Source organism: Parasteatoda tepidariorum, chromosome 3 (assembly GCF_982258835.1).
Source record: "Parasteatoda tepidariorum strain Cologne lab strain chromosome 3, Ptep-v5.0, whole genome shotgun sequence".
Lineage (NCBI taxonomy): Eukaryota > Metazoa > Arthropoda > Arachnida > Araneae > Theridiidae > Parasteatoda > Parasteatoda tepidariorum.
In genome coordinates, this window is record NC_141757.1 from 45833697 (window position 1) to 45856992 (window position 23296).

At 28.5% G+C, this 23296-nt stretch overlaps 1 protein-coding gene and 2 non-coding genes across 3 annotated transcripts; all 3 read left to right on the top strand.

The window, feature by feature from the left end:
• The first annotated feature begins 15 nt into the window (after positions 1 to 15).
• Positions 16 to 23105, top strand: Spf30 (survival of motor neuron-related-splicing factor 30). Its single transcript, XM_016061836.4, has 7 exons — positions 16 to 372; positions 4852 to 4917; positions 7044 to 7195; positions 13442 to 13529; positions 13613 to 13677; positions 21946 to 22072; positions 22185 to 23105. The coding sequence occupies exons 1-7, from the start codon at positions 319 to 321 to the stop codon at positions 22404 to 22406; spliced, it is 774 nt and encodes a 257-aa protein (XP_015917322.1). The 5' UTR covers positions 16 to 318; the 3' UTR covers positions 22407 to 23105.
• Positions 933 to 1070, top strand: LOC122268744 (small nucleolar RNA SNORA79). The gene has a single exon (XR_006224667.2). It is a non-coding gene; the product is annotated as a small nucleolar RNA SNORA79 (small nucleolar RNA).
• Positions 1962 to 2098, top strand: LOC122268745 (small nucleolar RNA SNORA79). The gene has a single exon (XR_006224668.2). It is a non-coding gene; the product is annotated as a small nucleolar RNA SNORA79 (small nucleolar RNA).
• Positions 23106 to 23296: the final 191 nt, after the last annotated feature.

Genomic DNA, 23296 nt, shown 5'->3' on the forward strand with positions numbered 1-23296 from the left:
CCTTTTTGCAGGATCATTCCCACTGGATCCAGGCTATTTGCGGAGAGCGTACACGTGATTTGAAAGTTCAAGGGAATAAATAACCTGATTGAGAATTTTTTTAACGATTCTAATGTCTCATAATTTGAATTTCAAGGAATAAGTAAAAAAGATTTTGATAAAAAAAATTAGTTTGAAAACAGTTTTAAGTTTATATTTCGATATATATTTAATCGATATCTTTTTCTTATTTATCCTCCATGTTGGATTCTTGATTCAAGAATTTTATTGTTATTGTTCAGTATTGCGCATTAAAGAACGATAAAACTAATCCAAATTATGGCTGAAGATCTATCATCAAATTTACAGAGTTATCAACTTCAGTTACAACAGGTTATTATCTTATGATCTCTTAATTGACCTAAAATTATTTGCATTGCATTAATTGATGTTGGCCATCTCGATCTCCCGAAGGTCTTGAGAGCAATCGCGTAATTTGGTGTCCAAAAATTAGTTTAGTAAGCTTCAAAAATTGTTTGCTCTAAGTAATTAAAAATCAGCAAAGAACAAATTTAATTCCTTCTCTTAGTGTCTCTTACTCATCATTTAAGTTTAATTTATAAATTGGTCTCATAAAAACCATAAGATATTAAGTAATGGATTAAAAATTTTGTATTTTTAAAATTAGTAACATTTAAGCTATAAAATGTGACATTTTCCTATATATTATTATTCTTCCCTGAAAAAATAAACTTTCATGCATGTGCATTGAGCAACTTTCCACTTATAAAAAATATGTATCTTAAAGGTATATTTTGCAAGTGCAAAAACCTTTTAATACCTCAGTGATGGTTGTATCCCACATTCATTACATTGTTAAAATTATTGCAAACTGTTGAAATTGGTAAATGATGTTTGAATTTGGTTATGCGGATTTTGTTAGTCCTATGTTTTGATGGCTGTTCCTCTCCTGCCATGAAGATATTGGCCAGGGATTTTAGGCTATCATAAATCAATGAAAATTATTCACCCATGCTAGTAAGGGTTTGCTAATCTTGATTACTATCATGGTTTTGCAATTTTCAACATTTGAATAAAGATATCCTATATATCTTAAAAGCAGGGTTGGCAAGTTTTTGACACATGACGGTTTTTACCATCATGTCAAAAACCCATAGTTTTGGTAAAACTGTATTTTTATTTGAGTTTAACTGCTTATAATTTTAAATTAATTCATTTTTGGACAATAAAATTAGAAAAAAAGTTGTTTAAAAATATTTAAAAACTGATTCTTGCATTTTCCCAACATGAATATATCAAAACGTACTATTTGAAGTAAAATATTAGGATACTAAAAAAAAATTTCAACATTTCCAAGCATCATTTTGTTTGGCATATTACATTACTGAAGAATGTCAAGATTGATTACTTTCATTCTTAAAATCTTGCTATGAGAAACACATGTACCCATAAAAAGAAAGCTTCATAAAATAAACTTTTCTTATCAATTTTGCTTTCAATATTTTACACAGAAATGAGACATAAAAAAACCTGGGAAATCCTTTTAGAGTTTCAATATTTCTGTATGACTGTATATCCTTCTATAAGAATACACATATATAGTTGCAAAATCAATAGCAATCATTTACAACATTCATTTATAAAGGCAATTATGTGAAAATAATATATTCCCGCTATATGCCATAAATTAATGAAAACAGTAGGTTTTTGACAGTTTTTACCAGTAAAAACACAGTTTTTACCACTGTCATGCCAAAAACCAGTTTTTGACGGCAAAAACCCAACCCTGCTTAAAAGTATATCTTGCATGTGCAAAATTAATTTGAAACTGAAGTGATGGTTGTTGTCATGAATAGGTATAGATATGGATCTATCCCACATTTATTACATTGTTAAAATTATTGTAAACTGTTGGTATTGGTAATATGATGATTGAATTTGGTTTTATCTGTTTTATTTTTTGATGGCTGTTCCTCTCCTACCATGAAGATATTGGCAAGGGATTTTAGGCTATCATAAATTAATGAAAATTATTCACCCATGCTAGTAAGGTTTACTAATCTTGATAACTATCATGGTTTTGCAATTTTCAACATTCAAAAATGTATTCTCAGAATTTTATTTATTTTTTTTATTAAAAGTTCATTTTATCTTCTATTATTTAGCAATACTGCTTGATGAATCTTAAAAGACAGTAGATTTTATTTTAAAGAGTGATAATATTATACTTGTTAATTGTAATTGTTAGTCACTTATTATCATGTTATATTATGCATTTTATTATAAATTGGATGTAATAAAGAATTATCCTGTATACTCAGTGATACTATTGATACTTATTTCAATATGAAGCAAAATCGAAAAAACTACAAGGCTGGGAATAGTCAATTAATGGCAAACAGCTGTAAAAATAAAATAAAAAAGGATCCATAAACGATAATGATTTAAGATAGAATCTATCTAAATTGAGCTTGTAATAACCAGAATAAGCTTGTTATAATTGTCAGAATAAGACTAAACAAGTGGAAATGACCAGAAAACAATGTGGATTTACAATTGATTTGTTACGAAGTAAATGTCTTAAAAGTGATACCTTAAGTTTGAAATTCATGTGTCATAATAACGTATTATATATAGTAGTTTGAAAAACCATGTGTGAAAAGCCCAAAATATGATAAATAAACTCCAAATGGCATTAATGATGACGGAATTGTTGCACTTTTTAAGAAGTGATAACTGAAATTTGAACGTCGTATTAAATCTTATAAAAATATCAGAGAAAATAGAACTATTACGTTTTCTGGAAAGTTCTTGCCAATACATTATCTAGTATTGCAGGGTAGACACTAACTTTCAGAACGATCCAATATCATCTGACGACGAGAAATTACGATGAAATCTTCATGAATCAAATGTTGTAATAATATTATATTAGAAGTATCAGGTTTTGAGTAATCATGTGAAAGAGGACGATAAAATGATAAGTAACTGCCATAAAACCTATCAAACAACGGCGAGAAGTTATGATAGAATCTTCATGAATCAAACGCATCAAATTGTGATAACTTAAGTTTGAATTTCGTACATCATATTAAACATATCGGTATTTAAAAAACCACATAGAAGAGCCGTAAAATGATTAATGACTTCCGAAAAAGCCATTATTAAACGTGAAATTGAGATAAAATCGTCGCGAATCAAACACTTTAAATAGTGATAATTCAAATTTCGAGAGTCGTAATAAATATGGAATTTGAAAAATTGTGTGAAAAGGGCTGCTGAAATGATAAATAGCTTCTAAAAAAGATTATCATCGTAGGACGTGAAATTACGATGGAATTGTCACAAATCGAATGCTTCAAAGTAGCGATAGCTCGAGTGTAAAATGTGCATGTTGTACTTATGTATTAAAAATGTCGGAATTTGAAATAAATCATAGGGAAGCAGTCGAAAAAACAGTTAATCACGGCCGTGACGCTATTTATTACTGCCAAAAAGCGATCAGGAAACCATGTGGATTTACCAAAAAATCATTGGGGCCTTTCCTTTTTAGCCCCTTAGATTGCATAAATAGGTTCGTAGGACATGTGGGATGAAAATTTTTAGTTGGGGGGTAGACGGGGCATCCAGTCTTGCAAATCCTGTCTAGAATGATATGTTTATATTACACAATGTAATTAAAATTTCACAAAGAACAAAATTATGTAAATATAATGTAAATTGGTTCCAAAAAGTTATAAGATGTAGCATATATTTTGAGCTCTAAGATGTGAAAATCTACCCAATATATTCTTTCCAAGAAAAGAAAAGACTTTCATGCATGTGCATTGAGCAACTTTCACATGCTGATTTACTTATTTATAAAAAATGTATGTACTGTGTGTTGCTGCAATTTATTGGGTAGATTTCTGTATTAGTATCTAGGTTAAACAAATCAAATTTTGATAACAACCAAACAATGACATAAGTAACAAAAATAACTAAATTTTTAAAAAAATTATTACTAATGTGATAAAGACCATTCCCTAGCAAACTAATGCAAAATTTTTAAAAAATAATTTTTGCATTTACGGAGCAATTTCACATTTATTACACTTGTGTTAAAGTCCTTATAAACTGCTCATATTGGGAAATGAATTGATTTATGCCGATTTTGTTAGTTTTATGTTCCTCTCCTTCCATGAAGATAATGGCAAGGAATTTTAGGCTATCATAAATCATTCACCCATGCTAGTAAGGGTTTGGTAATTTTGATTACTATCATGGTTTTGCCATTTTCTACATCCTGATATGTATTCTCAGAGTTTTCTATTAATTAAGTAACATGAAATACTGTTTAAATAAATCTTCCAAGGCAGTTGATTTTATTTTTATAGCTTTTCCATTATATTTATTACAGAATTTTTTTTTTTTTCTGTTTAGAAATTTTAAATTTATTTTAAATGTCTAGCATATTTCAAAAATTTGTTTTTGTAAACTGTGTGAACTCAAAAAAGAAAATTTATTTCTGATTTCAAGGTTGGCAGATTACTTTTAGATTTAAAAAACTAGATTTCTATCTTGAAATTGAGGGTTATTGGCCAAACGACTTATTGAATGTAAATATTTGTGCTTCAATTTTTATCATATCTTATTGTATATATTCATATCTTAATGTATTCTTATATTTATGTAAAATATTTTAAAAGAAAAATAAAACTGAATTTGGCCAAATGCCATAACATTTTATGTGTTTAGTATTAATAAAATATTAAATAAAAATATAATTTATGAATGCAGGAGAGTTGTTGCTATGGTTAAATGATCTATAATAAATGCAATAACATTTATTTTAAAATTGTTCTGTTTTAGGTAGAAGCTGCTCTTACTAATGAACCAGATAGTGAAGAATTGTTAAAACTGAAAAAGGATTTGCAGGTAAGTTTTATGTTTTTCTGTTCTGTAAAAATTTATTTGTAGAAAAAACTTGTTGAATTTAACTTTTTTTTTTTAAATTTCTAATTAAAAAATACTATGATTTACATGTCAAACCCAATAATGTTCCTTTAACCCTGTCCTTTAACTTTTTTTTTTGAGAAAATAAATTGTTTTTTTTTTTTGTTTTTTTTATCTTGCATTAACAGTGTGCTTGGAATAAAATTTATGATTAATAAATTTTTTTTTTAATCTTTTAAGATCATTATTAATTATAACACAGGTATGTGTTTTAATTTCTTCCAAATATTGTGAGACTTAACACACTTTGAAAGAATTAGAAATAATTCATGGTTAATTGAAGTGAAAAAAAAAAAGAGCTGGTGAACAAGTTTTAGGTATTTGTATGGAAATGTTTTAGATTTTTTTCTTTTCTTTTTGTATTACGAAAAATTTGAAGCATTTACTTGAAAACAGGATAGAGCAATTCAGTTCTTAATTATTAACTAATTGTGAGTATCTGGTATTTTGAATATTGCTTCATGCACATTAAATGTAATGTTGGATCAAGGGTAAAAGAATGCATTATTAGGTTATGACTTATTTTGTACTCATCCTTAAATGTTACTGTATTTAAATAAAATCGGTCAAATATTTAAATAGGCTAAAAGCAACATAGTTAAAACTTTTTTGCTAAGTGATATGCTGTGGTATTCTTTTACTGTGAAAAGGTATAAAGTTTTTAAGTATCAATTTTTCAGTCTGCGGAAATGTAGAAAATCTCAAGTCTACTGCCTTAATAAGTTTGGTTACTGGTTTGTCCAGTAATTTCTTGTCAAAGTTGCCGTTGCTGCTTCTGAAAGGATTAATACAGAACAGTAAGACATCAGTTTTGTTTTTACATTTATATTTTAAAGGTAGGTTGAGTATGTAGCATTTTATCTTCAAATTTTATAGCAGAATCATATCAATGAAATGATTAACAGTATTGTTATAAATAAAATTTGTAGAGGAAAAAGAACAATTTTAAAGATGTTTTATATTACGAATGACAAAACCATTAATATTAAACCCTAAACAGGATTTCTTTCATCAGAAATACATGGAATTTTCATGTGAATGGATTTTGACTAAAATACTCTATCCAAATAAATAAGTTTTTTTTTTTTTTTTTTTTTTTTTTTTTTTTTTTTTTTTTTTTTTGTTCTACTACAAACTTGAAAATTAATGAAAATTAATTAATGAATTATAGATATATATGTGACCAGTAGCTAAAAAAATAATAATAATTTCAAGAGATCAGTCTGTGTTCGAAGTAAAAAAAAATCTTAGCCATTTTGCATTTACTCAAATATAAAATAAAAAAGATTTATTTATTTATTTATTTTTTTTGAAAAAAATGCTTAAGTGACATTTTAAAAATTAAATATAATAGAGAAGGAAACAAAATCAGGTTTATTTTCTTTCTGAAATTGAGCTAGAAACCCTGTGAGAATTATTCATTTTTTGAGTTTTCTCGCTTTTTATGTTTAAAATTATGAATCAAGTCATGTCTAATCTTTTTAAAGAAAACTTATATTTTATTATGTACTTTTTCTAAAGTATGCAGTTAGGCTAGATATTTTATTTTTGTCAAAATTATTCCCAAATGATTGGGTTTCTTATTCAATACATTCAGGGATAGATTGTTAATTTTGATAAAAGTAAAATTTGTAAAACATAGAAATAAAATTAAACTAATAACTCAAAGTATAGATTATTCTAAATATTTTTTTTTATAAATAAATTCACTAAATTTTTTTTATTTGTAAAAGGAATTAGTTGTATAATTTGAACTTTTTCTATTTGAATAAGCACCTAGCTAGGTATTAAATATGTACTATAATGCAAATAAGTTTGTGTTAATGCAATCTTTTTATATATATTCTCGTAATAAATTTTGGTGTCTATTTTAAGTAGTTCATAAAGTAAGAAAGGACATTTATTTTTTTTTTAAAAAAAAGAATAAATTTTAAAATATTTATGTTTCATATGTTCTTTTTTGCAATGCTTCTGTGAAATATTTTGAATTTATAGGAAGAAAAAAGAAACCTACTTGTATCTGTTTCTAAAATGATGTTATGTTTCAGGAAGTAATTCACTTAACTACAGATCTAATTGCTGCCAATGCTGATAAAGCACCTGGTTCCTATAATGACGAGACCAACAGAGAATTTGGAACGTACGGCTATAAGTGGACAGCTGGTGATGCATGTCTTGCACCTTGGTCAGAAGACAATCAGTATGTGAAATAAATTTTTGATATGCTTAATTCAATTCACCTGACCTTGTGACAATTCCATTTTGATCGTAATGCTGAATTGAACTGTTAATTCCGATATTACTTTCTGAATTTTTCTTTTTACAATGAATTGGCAGTAACAGTAATCCTCTGAATGAGTCTGAAGTTAAATAATTTTAACATCTATTACAATTACTTGTTGTAGTAATTCAATTTTTTCAGGTTTCCTCACAATATCTAATGTTTAGCATTACAAATAAAAAATTTGCTTTTCTAATAAAAATATATATTAGCTATTCCAATAAAAATATATATATATAAATATACATTCTTTTGATAAAATTAGAACTGAAATTATGTTGTAATTTTCCTGTATTACCTGGGATTACGTAAAATTAAATTGACTATTTTTTATTAATGAAACAATGAAAAAAGTCACAGAATTTTATTTCTGAGAATCAGTGGGAACCTTGTTAAACTTTGTAGTCCTTTGGACATATATTATTTGGAAAGAATGTTTACTGGTTACCAGATTAATGATTTATACTCCGAAGAGAGATTAAAAATTTTGAATGAAGTGAATCAGAGAGTAATTCCAAAACCACTAATTATTGGTAACATCTGCACACAGTGCTATCTGATTATTTTAGTCAGAACTCATTTCTGTAAAGTTTTTCTTCTTTAAATGTAGCTATGAGACCAATAAATTAAAATAACATAAACAGGCTATGCGCTGTGTTATTATAGAACATTTTATAATATTTTTTTTTTAAAAAAAACGCAATTTGAACAATTTAAATGTAATTTTAATAGTTCGCAAAAAAATTGCACTACAGTCAAACCCCGCTATAATGAACACGACTTATAGTGAATTCCCGGATATAGTGAACGAAATGCTCCGTCCCGTGCCTTGCTATACACGAATAATGTTATTTTTAGTGCATATAGTGAACCAAAAAAGTGAGGAAGTTGGATATAATGAACTTTTTTCTGTCTTCGACTGATTTCCCCCCTTCATTTTCTTTGTAATAATTTTGAAATTTCTACTTCAAAATAAATGCATATACCGATTTTTAAAACCATCTATAGAAACTACTTTTATGTGCTCGAATGGCAGGTTGGACAGGTTCAAAAAGCGGAATAACAGAAATTCAGGAAAAATTCTTTGAGAGTCTGGAAGTGTTTCCATATCTGATGTTGAGGATTGCTCATCAGCTAAAGATTACTAATTTTTTTCGTATGCAAGACGAAGAGTGATGAAAAATAACACATTTTTTGCTACTACATAATATTTTTTAGTCATTTATATGAATATAATGTAATAAAAGGGAGGAGTTTGGGAGCCATTGGTGAAATTGCCTGCGTAATGGTTATAGTGAACCGAAATTTCGGTCCCTTGAAGGTTCACTATAGCGGGGTTTGACTGTATTACCAATTATTACATTTAATTTTTATAATAAATAAATACTTGCAGTAGTTTGGTGTTTACTTACAATATTCTAATATCATTTTATGATGTTCATTTATGTTTGGACCACAAGAGTTCTTGTGTCAAGCATTGCCTGTATATGTTTCACAATTTTTATCTCTACATTTTTTTTGTAAGAAATATGAGAATCGGGGATGTGTGTTAAACATTATTTGCCTCGGTTTGACAATTTTCAAAAATCGTAATAGTATTATATGAAGAAAAAAAAAAAAATTTTTTTTTTGCAACAACAATGTTTTTAATACAGTTTTTTCAATTTACTTTCCAATGTATACTGTAAAAATTCTTTACTAATTTCAAGGCTTGAAGTTGTCCCTAAATTTCTTAAAATTCTGGAATAAATAAACTTCCTTAATCAATTTTCATTTTTTAAAATTAAAATTGAATTTCTAAGATCGTAACTATTAAAATATTTCTAGAAAATAATCTTCAGTTAAGGAAAAAAAATTTAATTTTATGCCGGAAAACAAGATGAACAAAAGGCGCACCATGTCTTCGTAGAGAGCAATAATTAATAGTCTACTTCCATTGTTGGCGACTGTTATTGCAGTGTTGGTGCCATGAAAACACTCCATGTAGAAAAAAGTGATAATTATAAACCCTCTTCCTTTCCCATAACTTCATACATTTATTTTGTCTCGATAAAAACAGTTGAGTTTTTATCGAGAATTACTGCTATTTTGCTACTGCTTTCTGATAACCCTTGCTTAGATGATTTTCTTCTCAGATGATATTGGCTGAAGCCAGAAGGTGGTGAGTGGTGCTTTCTGCACTTGCACTGGCAGCTAAAAATATTAGACTTACTATTGACGCTAAAAACAAAATTTATTCCATTAACACATAAAGGACTTAATATCAGGGATGAGATTTTTCCGCTTTTTAGCGGATTTCCGCTTTTTTCACTTTTATCTCTTGAATTTCAGTTTTTTTTAATCAAAAATTCAGATTTTTCTAAAAATTTCACTTTTTTTTATAAGCATTCCGCTTTTTCAGAAAATTTACTGATTTTCAAAGAGAAACAGAAAATTCAAACTGCATAGCTAGCAATCCTTTCTCATTTTTACTTATTATAGCTATTTTCTCTCCTTTTACTCGCAGCAGATAAGATTTTCCGAATTTTTTACCCGCCCTCCAGATAGATCCGATTTTTGTAGTTCAAACGACACTGCTTCTGACAAGCCTTTTAGAGGTCCCAAGCCTGGAATCTACTAATATCTCGATTCTTATTCACATGATTTTAATATCAAACATAGCTTTTCATATTTGCGTGTTGCAATTCTTATTCACGCGATTTGAATATTGCACGTTGCGATTCTTATTTACGAGATTTAAAAATCTGATATTGTGATTCGTATTTACGCCTTTTTAAAAACCTATAAAGTGATTCGTATTCACGCAAGTTTAAAATTAATGTCTTGATTTGTTCATGCGGTTTATAATATCAAACATTGATTTTAGTATTTATACGTGATTTTAAAATAAGGCATTGGGATTCGCATTTACGAATTCTAAAAATTATGCATAATTCTTATTTATGCAATCTAAAAATTACGCATCATGATTCGTATTTACGCGATCTAAAAATTATGAATCATGATTTGTATTTACGCATTTTAAAAATTCTATATCCCAGTTTGTATTTCCTCATTTTCCAAATCGTATATCTAGTTTCATATTCATGTGATTTCAAAATCCATAATTGTTATCCATATTCATGCAATTTTCAAATCAACTATCGCGATTCTAGTAAGAAGTAAATTTTTTTTAAAAATTAGTTACTATAAAGGTGACTGTTTTTCTAACGACGATTATTAGTATATGTAAGTGTTACAACATCAGAGAAACTGGAAGGGAATATATTCAAAACTTACTTTCTGTGCTTGCAAAGAAGAAAAAATAGGCATTTGTCACAAGATGTTTGAAGATGGACTAACGACTAAGTATAGCAAACATAAAAGATATAGCAAACGAAAGCAATCACTTAAAAAGGGATTTAATTAAAAAAAAAAAAATTTTTTAAAAAAGAGTTAATTAACTCATCAAAATTTGATTTATAATTGATCTATTATAATTTGATCTATTATTTATGCTATAAAATGCAAAATTCTTATCAAATATAAAACAATTAAAACTGTTGCTGATTGTCATGTAATTTTTCAAACTAAAATAGCAATTTCTGTATGTTAAGGAGTTACTATATATTTCTACTTCACTGTTATTGATATGTTTCAAAGGGCTCTAGTTAGATTAGACTATAATATGAACATAATGATTCGGTCCATTGTTAAAGTTTTTTTTTCCAATATAATTTAAAAAGTAATATTACTGATATATTTGCTATAAATCACATAACAGTATTTATTAAAAGAAATGAAATATTAATGTATATTCTCAGTAGTTTTAGTTTGCTAAACCAGGTAGTTTTTCAAGTAATAATTGTCTCTTATGTGAACTGAGGAAAAATATAATTTCCAGCTTTATTTTTTCAATTGGTAATTTTTATTTTCACTAAATGTTAAGTATCAATGTAATCATTTATATAACAATATATCAGTACACAATTGTATGTCAACACATTAGTTATTACCTTAAACTGTCTGGAATTTATTATTAAAGCGTTGCGCTTGCGTAAAATTTACAATAGTGGAAATTCAGCTTTTTTGCCTTTTGGCTAATCTCATCCCTGTAATATAAAGGCACGAAAAATAAACAAAGCACCAACTAGTTTAGTTAGGAAAGCAGTTTAACTTGTTCTCCAATTAATGTTCGTTTTACTTATTACGTATTTCACCATATCTGGAAATTTTTAAGCAAATTGAAATATTTTTACTCATAATTATAAAATTCATTTATCTAAAGACAATTCTATGCAAAATAAAGTTGAATGTAATAATTATTTATCATTATTTAATATTTCCTTTAATAATATTTGAAAAATTTTTGAATTATAAGGTATACAAATTTCCACATGATTTTAAAGAATGTAATTTTATATGGAAAAATACAAAATTTGTTGAGTAATTTTCGTGATATTGAATTTTAGAAAAAGTCATAGTTAAAAGGTCTCAGTAACTATCTGACCAATTTTGTATTTTGCCTTAAAGTAAAATTTATATACTCAAGAATTCTATTTTTTTGTACTATTAAATAAAATATTAGAAATTATAAACTCATTTTAAAATTGAGTTCAGAAAATTTTCAATTCACTGAAACATTTCTTGAAATATAGTGAAATTAGCAAACATTTAAATTAACATTAAGGGGTCCAATGTCTAGACCACTCGCTTGATCAAACTAATAATATTATTTCCAAGATTGTGGCGTCCCCCTATATTTTGAGGTTCAGAATCCTTATGCTTATTCAGAGAAAGTGCGTTTTGCGTCAAATTTTTTTACTTAAAATTAAAATATCATCTGTACTAATTAATAACCATAATGGTCACCCTCTCTAACCATTTAAATTAAATTTTAGTATGTAAAATTTCTATCATCAGATCAAAAGTTATTCTCTTAGTCTCGCTATTTATTTTATTTTTTTCACACTATACAACTAATGATAATAACCCCAAAATTTGTTTTTTCACTCAATTGGGCACCCGCAATCACGGTTCATATACAGTAGGGAACCGATTATCCGGAACGATCGGGACCATCGCTATTCCGGATAACTGATTTTTCCGGTTTTCTGAATCGCTACAAAAAGCCGTTTTTTTTTTAACGTTAAACCAAACTTAAAAAAAAAATTGGAAATAATATTAAAACGAAGTAATAATCTAATGATTATTTCCAAAATGCTGGTAAGGTGAACATCTTTCAAAATAGAAATAAAAATCCTAAAATCTTATGAGGAAAAAAAATGTTCTTTTTTTGAAAATGGCGGGAAAATTTATCGAATTTCATTCCGGTTTTCTGATTTCCGGATTACGGGTTCTGTACTGTACATCGTGATTTGTTCCGATTTAAAAGTCATACATTCTAATTCGTCTTCTTGCAATTTGAAAATCACATATCGCAGTTAGTATTCAAACAGTTTTAAAATTGCATATCACGCCATTTAAAGGTGTGCTGCCATTTACATATCACTCACCACTATTCATATTCACGCTATTTAATAATGACACATTGCGACTCGTTTTAATGCGATTTTAAAATATCTCATCTTGATTTGTATTCACATTAATTATAAATGACGGCAAAGTTGGCTGAGCTGACTAAGACTGAAAATAGTCTTCTTGGAGGAAAAAATGATGCCCATTGTTTTCTAGGAAGGGATAATGATTAACGCTAGCCATTTTAAAAAGTGACATGAAGGGCATTAAAGTTGCTCAAGTGATGGTTACTGTTGGAATGAAAGTATAGTTGCTAATTCATTCCAAAAAACTTTCCACTGTTCACCACAGTGTAGCTAAAATAAAAATAATAAACATAATTTATAAATAATAATATAATTTATGAATAATATAATTTTAAAGTTTCAATGTTCTAATTTAGTTTTCGAAGTAATTTATATTTAGAAAGTGATACTTTATCATATTTTAATTGTGGATTTCTTTCTTCCTTATTTATCAAGCTTTTAAAAGGTTAATTGAAGTGGTTTCATTTTTACAAGATGGATTTTGTTTTTTTACTATGTTTGGTTTGTAAAGATAATTTGTTTTTGTACCCTGTTTTTTTGTTCCCTGTAATTGTGATGCTGTATCAATGAATTTTAATGTTTAAGATATAAACTAAACCATTTTTATATTTTTAACATTTAGATTTTATGAAGCAATAATTGAAGATATAACAGAAGATGGTCAGTGTACTGTGAACTTTGTTGCTTATGGTAATACTGATGTTGCTGATGTAAGTAGTTATTAATATTATGTTAAAATTTCTTATTTCTTTATATTGCACTATATATTAAACTATTTTATTCAATGTTTTAGATAAAGCAATTGAAACCTCTTGATAAAGAACTTGGAGAGTTATCAGAAAGTGCATCAAAGTCAAGGTAAATTATTTTGTTTTAAGTTTATTTTATATGAAATAGACATATATAAAATAAAGGCACTTCAATGATAAATTAGTGCTCTTCGATGATAAACCACATTTTCAAATCATTCAAGAAATATTTTTGCTGAAAATATTCAGTTTCCATGCGGGCAATAATAAGTTATTTGGGTGTTTTGGTTTTTAATTAGTGATTAAAAATTACTAAATATCGCAATGATTGCAGCAGGTCTCTTAGAATATGAGGTCTTTATAGTCACTATTCCATTAGAAAAGTCACTTTTTCAAAAATATAGTAATTTTTTTAACCTGATCTGTAAATCGCCGAATGAGCCATGATCAGTGCTGTTTAACATTATACTGTAAGAAATGATTTTTTTAAAAAGTTAAAATATTTCAAAAGCTGAGTGTTTTATTACTCTCCGGCTGGAATTAGTGATGGTTACTTTGAATTTTCGGTCACTTGAGGAATACCTTATCAGTGAAGAGATTAGTGCAGAACTAAGTATAACACGACAGAAAGCTGCCTTTGATAAACTGGAAGTTTTCAGTTTTAAGAAACTAGCTGCAGCTAGTTTCTGGCTGGATCAAGCTAAAAATATTTTCTTTTCCAAAAGGATTATTGTTAGATTTTATTTTATGATAACGAGTAGTGTGTAATATCTCTGTTTCTAATTTAATTAAATGTATTTTCAATGAGTTTATTTTTATACACTGGAGCTCTTAAACAGAAAGATTTTGATAGAACATACAAATAACAAGGTCACATCTGCAAGATAACAAGTGTGTAACAAGAATAAGCTGCTAGCACTTTCATGACTTCCAACACTGCATTTTTCAGAATCTTTCTGCATTTATGTCCCGTTTTTGGCCTTTTCGCACTAAGACACAAATCTTTCACTTTCTGGTAACCCATACGTTAAATTTTCCCTTCCCTTTACAACAAAATTGGTGCGATTTGTAACTCGCAAATACTGACAATGACGTGCAGGATTCAATTAACTATATTTTGCCCACTTGTTCGATGTCTTCATATTCTCTGATCTTGACCAATAATTAGCCCCTTCATATAAAATTTTATTGCAAAATTGTGAATATAAATTGCAAATGAATGCTATTTTTATGTCAAGTGGTTTTTTTTTTAAAAAATTGATGATTAATTATTTACATGTAGGTCCAAAACAATCACTATTAGTACAAACAATTGTTATTAGAGAGCTTTTGCATAAGGTGTTTATTTCTCACTAGCCTTAACACTGTCTCTATTTTGAGCTTTATAGTGCATACGCGAATATTGCCATAAAAAATAAGCTCCCAAATACACCTTTTGTATATTGTTTGGCAAAACTTGAACGCTATTTCTCCAAAGCCGTTAATTTTAATGTGTGTGTTAATTTGATTTTGATATGTGCTGCTTGTTTGCGTTTCTGAAAACTTTTTGTAAGATACATATTTCAGATCCACAATATATGCTCAAGTATATTTTCTTTGGTATGGAAGAATTTTTTTGTTTTTATATTGTGCGTTTTTATAATTACAGTTTGAATGTTTTTTTCCCCTTATTTTAATAATTTATTTATTTATTACACGATGTGTGACTAACATTTGTATCAAAAGTAAGATATGTAAGAAACTTTTGTATAAAAAAACTGTTTGTTAATTAATAATATTAACTTAATATTAGTTGCTAAGAAACCCTTTTATGCATTTGCCAGGGTTCCCGCGGCCTTGAAAAAGCCTTGAAAAGTACTTGAATTTCATTTTGATTTTCAAGGGCCCCTAGAAGTACTTGAAAATGATATTAAATTCTTGAAAAATTCGAAATGACCTTGAAAAGTATCGAAAACTCAGGAAAACAGCCCTATTTCCAGTATTTCTATGTTTAACTTTTTGACGCACGCAAGTGTGAGAGAATGACTTCCCCGCCAAATTCTGACAAAATCTCGATACTTATTCAGGCGATTTTAATATCAATCATCGATCTTCGTATTTGACTTATTTAAAAATTATGTGTTGCAGGGATGAAAGATTTCCGCGAAAAAGCGGAAATCCGCTTCCCCCCCCCCCCAATTTTGAAAATTTCCGACCGTGTTCCAAAAACTAAAATTTTTGGGAAGTCCTATTGGAGAAACCCAAGCCGCCCGAACGATAGTCGGATTACCGCGACTTCTGCTATAGAGTTGAAAGGAGTCTAAGCGTTTCGTTTCGAGCGCCGATATTTTTTTGTTTGGCTGATTTTTGGAATTTTAAATATTAGGAACTGCACCGGAATTTGCCAAAATCGCGATTTATAATCAAACGATTTTAATATCAATCATCGATTTTTGTATTTAACTGAATTAAAACTTACGTGTTGCAATTTTTTTACACGATTTAAAAATCGTACTAGCAATTCCTATTCACTCAATTTCAAAATCCAATATCGCGATTTGTATTTAAGCGTTTTTAAAACCCAATATCGCGATTTGTATTCTCGTGAGTTTAAAATCCAACGTCGCGATTCGTATTCACGCATTTTTAAATCCAATTTCGTGATTCATATTCACGCGATTTTGAAATCCAAAATCGCGATTCATATTCATGTGATTTTAAAATCGAATATCAAGATTCATATTCACACGATTTTAAAACCCAATATCGCGATTCTTGAAAGAAGTAAGCTTTCTCTTGAATTAGTTACTGTAAAGATGTGATATATTTTTCATTAGTAAGTAATTTAATAGTTGCGCCTTCCTATAATTGTTTAATTTTTTTAAATATATTAGTGGTCAAAATTTTAAAATTATATTTAAGAAAAATTTAAAGTTAACTGTCTAAATGCTTCTGCCACTTTAAATATTGAATAAAAATCTCCCAGCATAGTTAAAAGTTGCTTTTATAAATCTCAGTATCATATAGAGCACACACACCCCCCCCCTCCTCCTAGTGACCTGCGTTGTAAAGGTTCAGCTTTTTTTATTTTTGTCCACTTTAATGCCTGGTGTTGCAATTCGTTTTCGCGTGATTCAAAAATCGCACTTGCAATTCCCATTAAAGCAATTCAAAAATCTAATATCGCGATTTGTACTTAAGCGGTTTTTTAGCGCAATTAGTTTTTCCGCGAGTTTAAAATCCAATGTCGCTATTCGTATTCACGCATTTTGCGATATCAAACATCGATGTTGTAATATCAAACATCGATTTTCGTATTTATACTCGATTTGAAAACTACTTGTTGCAGTTCATATTCACGTGACCATGTCAAGTGCGTATGATCGATGCTACTGAAAAAAAGTTAATTCAAGTATGAGTGGTTAATTAAAAAAGTCAAAGTGACCAAAATTGTTACTAAGAATCTATCAGAAGGTATTGAGGTGAAAGTTGGCAACTGTTTCAATTTAAAATGGTTGACTGGTAATAAATTTAAAATGATAATCAAGCCGCAACATCCAATAATTGATTGATTTTCTTAAATAGAAAAGTGGTCGAAATTTCAAAATTATATTTAAGAACAATTTAAATTTCACTGTCTAAATGCTTCTGCCACTTTAAATATTAAATAAAAGTCTCCCTGCAGAGTTGTTTTTAAATATCTAATTGATATCACAGTATTATATAGAACATTCCCCCCTACCCCGTCTTCTCGCGCGAATCTTTGCTTATTCCGAGGTTGTATACCTAGCTTAAAATAAGCCTTAATGCAAAATTCAAACCTGACGTTTTTATGCATCATGAATTTTATTCTCGACTTGATGCCAATCACCCTTTTTTTTTTTTTTTTACTTAGATCACTTTCCGAAATCAAGAGAGAGCAATGGAAGTCTTATTTTTCAGTACTGCTATTATCGACTAACATTTATCGTCAAAACATTTTAGTTTAAAATGTTAAATTTTAGTCTATCTTTAACTAAAATTTAAGTCCTTGAGAATTTTATAATAAGTCTTAAAAAGTCCTTGAAAAGTATTTGAATTTTATTTTTATAGTAGAGCATGAACCCTGATTTGCTCATGCTGTAACTTTTTAAATTTAAACCAAATAAATGTTAAAATTGATTTATTATGGAATTAATAATAGAACTTGATAATAGGACTACTAATTGAAATTTTTAGGAAAAGCTATGTACAGTACAGAACCTGTTATCCGGAAATCAGAAAACCGGAAAACCAAAAAATCCGGAACAAAATTAGATTAGTTTTCCGGCCATTTTTTTTTTAAGAAAATGTTTTTTTTCCTCATAAGATTTTAGGATTTTTCTTTCTTTTTTGAAAGATGTTTACCTTACCATCATTTTGGAAATAATCATTAGAGTATTACTTCATCGTTTTTTCTTCTTTTTAAGATTATTTGCAAATTTTTCTTTTTTTTTTTAGTTGGGTTTAGCACTAAAAAAAACGGCTTTTTTTATTGATTCAGAAAACCGGAAAAATCAGTTATCCAGAATAGCGATGGTCCCGATTGTTCCGGATAATCGGTTCCCTACTGTACTGAAAGGTAAAACTATAGGAGAAATTCATATAGGAAAAAAGGAAAATTCGCCATGTTATTAATGAATTACTTTTAAAGCCTTTTGAAGAGAAAATAGTTCGAATCTAGAAAACTAAGTACTTAACACCATAGTTTCCTCTTAATTTTTTTAATTCGATATATATGTATCAGGTATCAGTTCTTGCTGAACAAATGTTTAGTAATAATATTTTTATTATGAAATTAAAATTTACGTAGTTTTGCACTCTTCTTTTAAAATTGCGCTCTGCAAGTGATCAAAGTAAAAATAAGAGTACAGATAGTCTGGATTTATTGCAAGTACCAATATTAAACTAAACTCAGTGGCGCAAAAGCTCAAGAAGGCCAAGGCCTACTGTGCCCACCTCAGTTTTCTTGACCTTGGACTCTGAGGTGCGGGAGCAGATGTTCCAGTCAGGTGGTCAGCCGAACGCGGAACCTCCAGTGTTTAGTTCCCAAGCATGCTTGGTGCTCATTTATCGACCCACTGAAGGGATGAAAGGCTGAGTCAACCTTGCCCGGCCCGAGGATCGAACCAGGGGCCTGTGGCGCGAAGCGCTACCGCTCAGCCACCGCATAAAGTAAATATAGGAGTACATATAGTATAGATCAGGGTGCGTAGCATTGTTAAAAAGTGCTTATTTTTGAATTTTTGTTTTTTAAAAGTCCTTAAAGGGACTTTTTTCATTGAGTGTTTTTTAAAAGTGCTTAATTTCCCCTTCTTCAAAATGAAGTTTTTCCTTTACTATGTTGATTTTCGCTTCGAATTATGCAAAAAGACGCAGTTCATATTGTTCTATTCAACGTTTTCACAATTAATCCAACCCGATCTATTTCGGTGTATTCTCGGTCCGTAGCATATAAGAACGCCATTAATTATACATGATTCAAAATTTCGCGATTTTTGACAATTGTCAAAAACAATGCAAAAAGTTTATTTATTATTTTTTTTACATGATGGTTAAAACAAGATAAAACCGTCAATTGTCACAAACTTTCCAACCCTGCCTAATTATGATATTTTTTTACTTACTTACTTATCCTCTACGTGCCTTGGGCACTTAAGGCCTCCAGCATATCCCTCCAACGCCTCCTGTCTTTAGCAATAGATCTTGCTTCCTCCCAGCCAGATATTCCACATTCTTTTAATTCGTCCAAATTATATGATATTTTTTTAAAGTGCTTAAAAATATTTTTTGAGTGCTTGCACCCGGTAGATGTATTTTTATTAGAATAAGCTTTACTTAGGATTTTTATTTACATTTTAAATAAAATTATGAAATTTATAAGGAGTTGAGCACTCTTGCAAATTTGACCTGTTTTCTCCCCTAAAATGCTTCAGAAGTTGTTCAACATTTTCCTGTCCATTTTTCATTGAAAATTTTTTTAGTGGCCTTGACTACTTTTTCATACACGTTCAACACACTGGATTTTCATAAGGATCTGAGGCTAAAACTTCTTTGAAAAGAAAAAAAAGAATTCTTGGTTATATACCATTTTAGACATTCTTTGTTCTCCATTTTTAAAATACTAGTCTAAAGTTAATGTTTCTATGCTATATGTGAGATGTAAAATGCTATTTCTTAGCATGCACAGTATCTTTAGAGTAGAAAATAAGGTTACCATTAACATTTGACAAAACATATGCAAAAGCTCTTTTTTAAGAGCTATTTCCTTTCGAAATTCTCGTTTTCTTTTTAATAATTTAATTTGATAAAGAAAAGATTCAATTCCTATTTTAAATTCACTGGAGTTTTAACCTGGGGGCCGTCCACTAAAGATACTAAGTATTTAAAGTTTCTTTGTTTTTATTTTACTTTATTTAGCAAACATAGTAAAAAATAAAAAGAAATATTGTTTCAGATTTGTCATTTCAAATTATTTAATTCATGTCTTTATCAATTAATTTATAAACATTTGAAGTTAATAATTTAATTCTCATGGAATAGTTAAAGACAATTATTTTAGAGATCTTATAAAATAGGGACTTCACATATGAACTTTTATTCGAACAACAATTGACTTTTTTTTGTTGATAAAATTATAGTCTTTATAGATTGCAGAGCAGCAAAAATTAAATTAAAACACATTTTCAACTGGCATTTTTTTTTTTTTTTTTTTTTTTTTTTTTTTTTAATGTTTAGAAGCAGCAGTAATGGCCAGAATGGTTGGCATTCCACACTTCAAAAAATAGAATGGTTAAGCTACTTATCTAAGCCAAATCTCAAAATTTTGATGGGATGATGTGCCAATTTCTCATAGTGCACTTTAATTAAATAAATTAAAATACTAATATGGCAAAGAAAAGTTTTATCAATTTAAATATAAAAAAATCATTACAGAACAAGGGTCTCCTCCCGGAGTACCAGACAATGAGAAGACACATCCACACACAACTGTCTCTGGGGTTCAATTGCACTGACGCGCCACAACCAGGCATAAACACCATTAGTTCCAGCAAATGACACGCCTGGATAGTTAGTCAATCAGCGCCAAAAAGCTCGAAGACTTATCAAATATCGTAAGGAAAATTCTTCTAGCAACAGCTAAAATCACTAGCAATGACATCCGTAGTTGAAAGTGGAGGTAGAATAAACTAGTTTAAACCGGACTACTTGAGTCATACGAGGGAAGAATTCTCACGAGAAAAAGAGGAGTGGATAAAAAAAATTCTCTTCAATAGAATGAAAGACCTCAAAAGAATGAATATTTGTATTAATCACAGAATAATTGATTAATAATTGAAAACAAAAAAAGAGAACATAATTAAACCCTATCATGCAATGTCTTCAAAAATGTGTTTGCATTTGTTAATTTTTTGTTTTAGGAATATATATCTAGATCTTTCAGTGTAGGAAAATATTTATTAGTTCACTGAGCTATATATATATATATATATATATTCTAAAAATATTATAACTATTAACTAAAAATAATTTGTGTGTCATTTCCAAAAATATTCTTTTTGTTCCAGAGCAGGTCCATTATTTAGGATAGTGGATGAACTAATAATTTTTTTCTTAAATTAGTTGGTGAAAAGGTGTGTTTTCCCTCATTGGATGATAATTAAAATAAACACGCAATTATTTAAGCATGTAGTTGGTAAAAAAATTTGTGTACTTTGGTGCATAAGTTGATATCTTGATGTAAAGATTAAAATTTTCAGTGTTTTTCAGTTTGCTAAGTTATTAGATTGAATAGTCTGAAGATTTAATGCTATTGTATTGATAAATACTCTTATCTTAAAGCTTTAATTTAAACTTAGCAATCTACAAATTAACATTTGCAGTAATGAAATTAAAAGTTTTAGGGTAAAAAGCTCTCTACAAGTATAAATCATAATTTCATGAGCATCAGGCTGCATTTTCAGTGATATAACTGTAAAAGCACCTTGTGTAAAAGTTATGGATTGATTCCAAATTTTTATCATACTAAATGACCAAAAAAAAGTTTTTTTTTTTTCTATTTAAATTTTATGCTGGTCCCTACATATACCCGTGCTTAATACACAAATTTGAGTTCGTGCATATTCTTTACATGGTCACAGTTACAGAAGAATCTCTACTGAACACTAAAATTCACAATAAATTTTCCTTTCTTAGGATGATGGTGCACTTGTTTATAAACATAAATATCCTGTTTATATTTTTCTTACCTCAGAGTTTGATTAGATTCATTTTTTATTCATTAGCATTATATAGTTTTAGCTTTATTATTTCCAGAAAAAAGCTTTATAATGTATATTTAATTATGTTATTATATGAATGTATAAACTTTTCAATTTAGGAAGCAATTATTACAAGCTCAAAAAGACTATAAAAAGAAAAAAGCACAAAAGAAAGCTCAAAGAATGAAAGCTTTAGAAGAAGAAAGGGAAAAAGAAAAAGTAAAGTGGCACTCATTTAATGCTAAGGTAAGTTTATTTATTTTTGTCATACTGGTTTTAGGTTACTTTGTTTTTAAAGGTTACAATATTTATAATTTTTATTTTCAAATGGTTTAATTTTTAATAACATCATTTTCAGGCATTTAATAAAAAGGGGCATGTCAAAAAGAGTATCTTTGCATCTCCTGACAACATTAATGGGCGTGTTGGAATTGGAACGTGTGGCATTGGTGGAAGGCCAATGACAGAGTTTCAACAACAAGAGAAATGGAGGAGAAACATGAATGGACCTTTAAATAATATAAAAGCTACAGCTGCTGCAACTGCAGCTGCTCTACGAGGTCATTCATCTCACATGTAATTAGATTTCATTGGACATTATTTTCTAAAAGTGTGTTGATAAGTTTAAATATTCAGTGTTAAGTTTTCTCCCTCTTTGGTTATGATTTTTTTGTTTAAATTTTGGTTGAAAAAAAATTCTCAAATTTATTTATTTTTTTAAAAATTGCTAAAAACTTATTGCTAAATTTTATTAATTATTACAAGACAATAGAAATTCAAATATTTTTATTACTTAACTTAAAAGATGTAGATGTCTATTGTTTTACAAATATCTGTGTACTATTTTAAATTAAAAGGTACATATCTTAAATCATGTTATTTGTCATAGAACATCAATTAACATTCTATAAGATAGTATGCTTGTTTATCCATATGTTTCTTGACTTTAATTGCAGCTTATTTATGAAGATTTCATGCAGTTGTATTTCTACGAGCAGTGACATTTCCCCCCTTTTCTTTTGAGCTTGTAAAAAAAAAAAAATTCTTTTGATGACAGATCACTTTATATAAAGCATACTTATGTAGCCAAAGGGGGAAATGCATTAGCCTAATGCACTCATGTGTATATGGTGTTATGTAAAATAAATTAGCTTGATAGTGTATCTTTTGTAAATAAATTGAAGCTCTGTATGTAAACATTTTGTATTTGCCAAGTTCATCCAACGAAGTCATATTGTACAGAGATTAAATTGTGTAAATAAAGTTGTACTCATGTAAATGCTTTTGTATCAAGTTATTTCATATGTTTGCAAATATTTACTTTCCTAATGGATTGTGGAGGTGCTTAGACCTATACTTAAAGTCAGATATAGTTTAAAGATCCCTTCTAGAGACAAATTTTGTAACATGCATATTGTAAAAGAAATGGCATGCCTTGTTTTTGAAGTTTTCATATTACTAAATATAAAA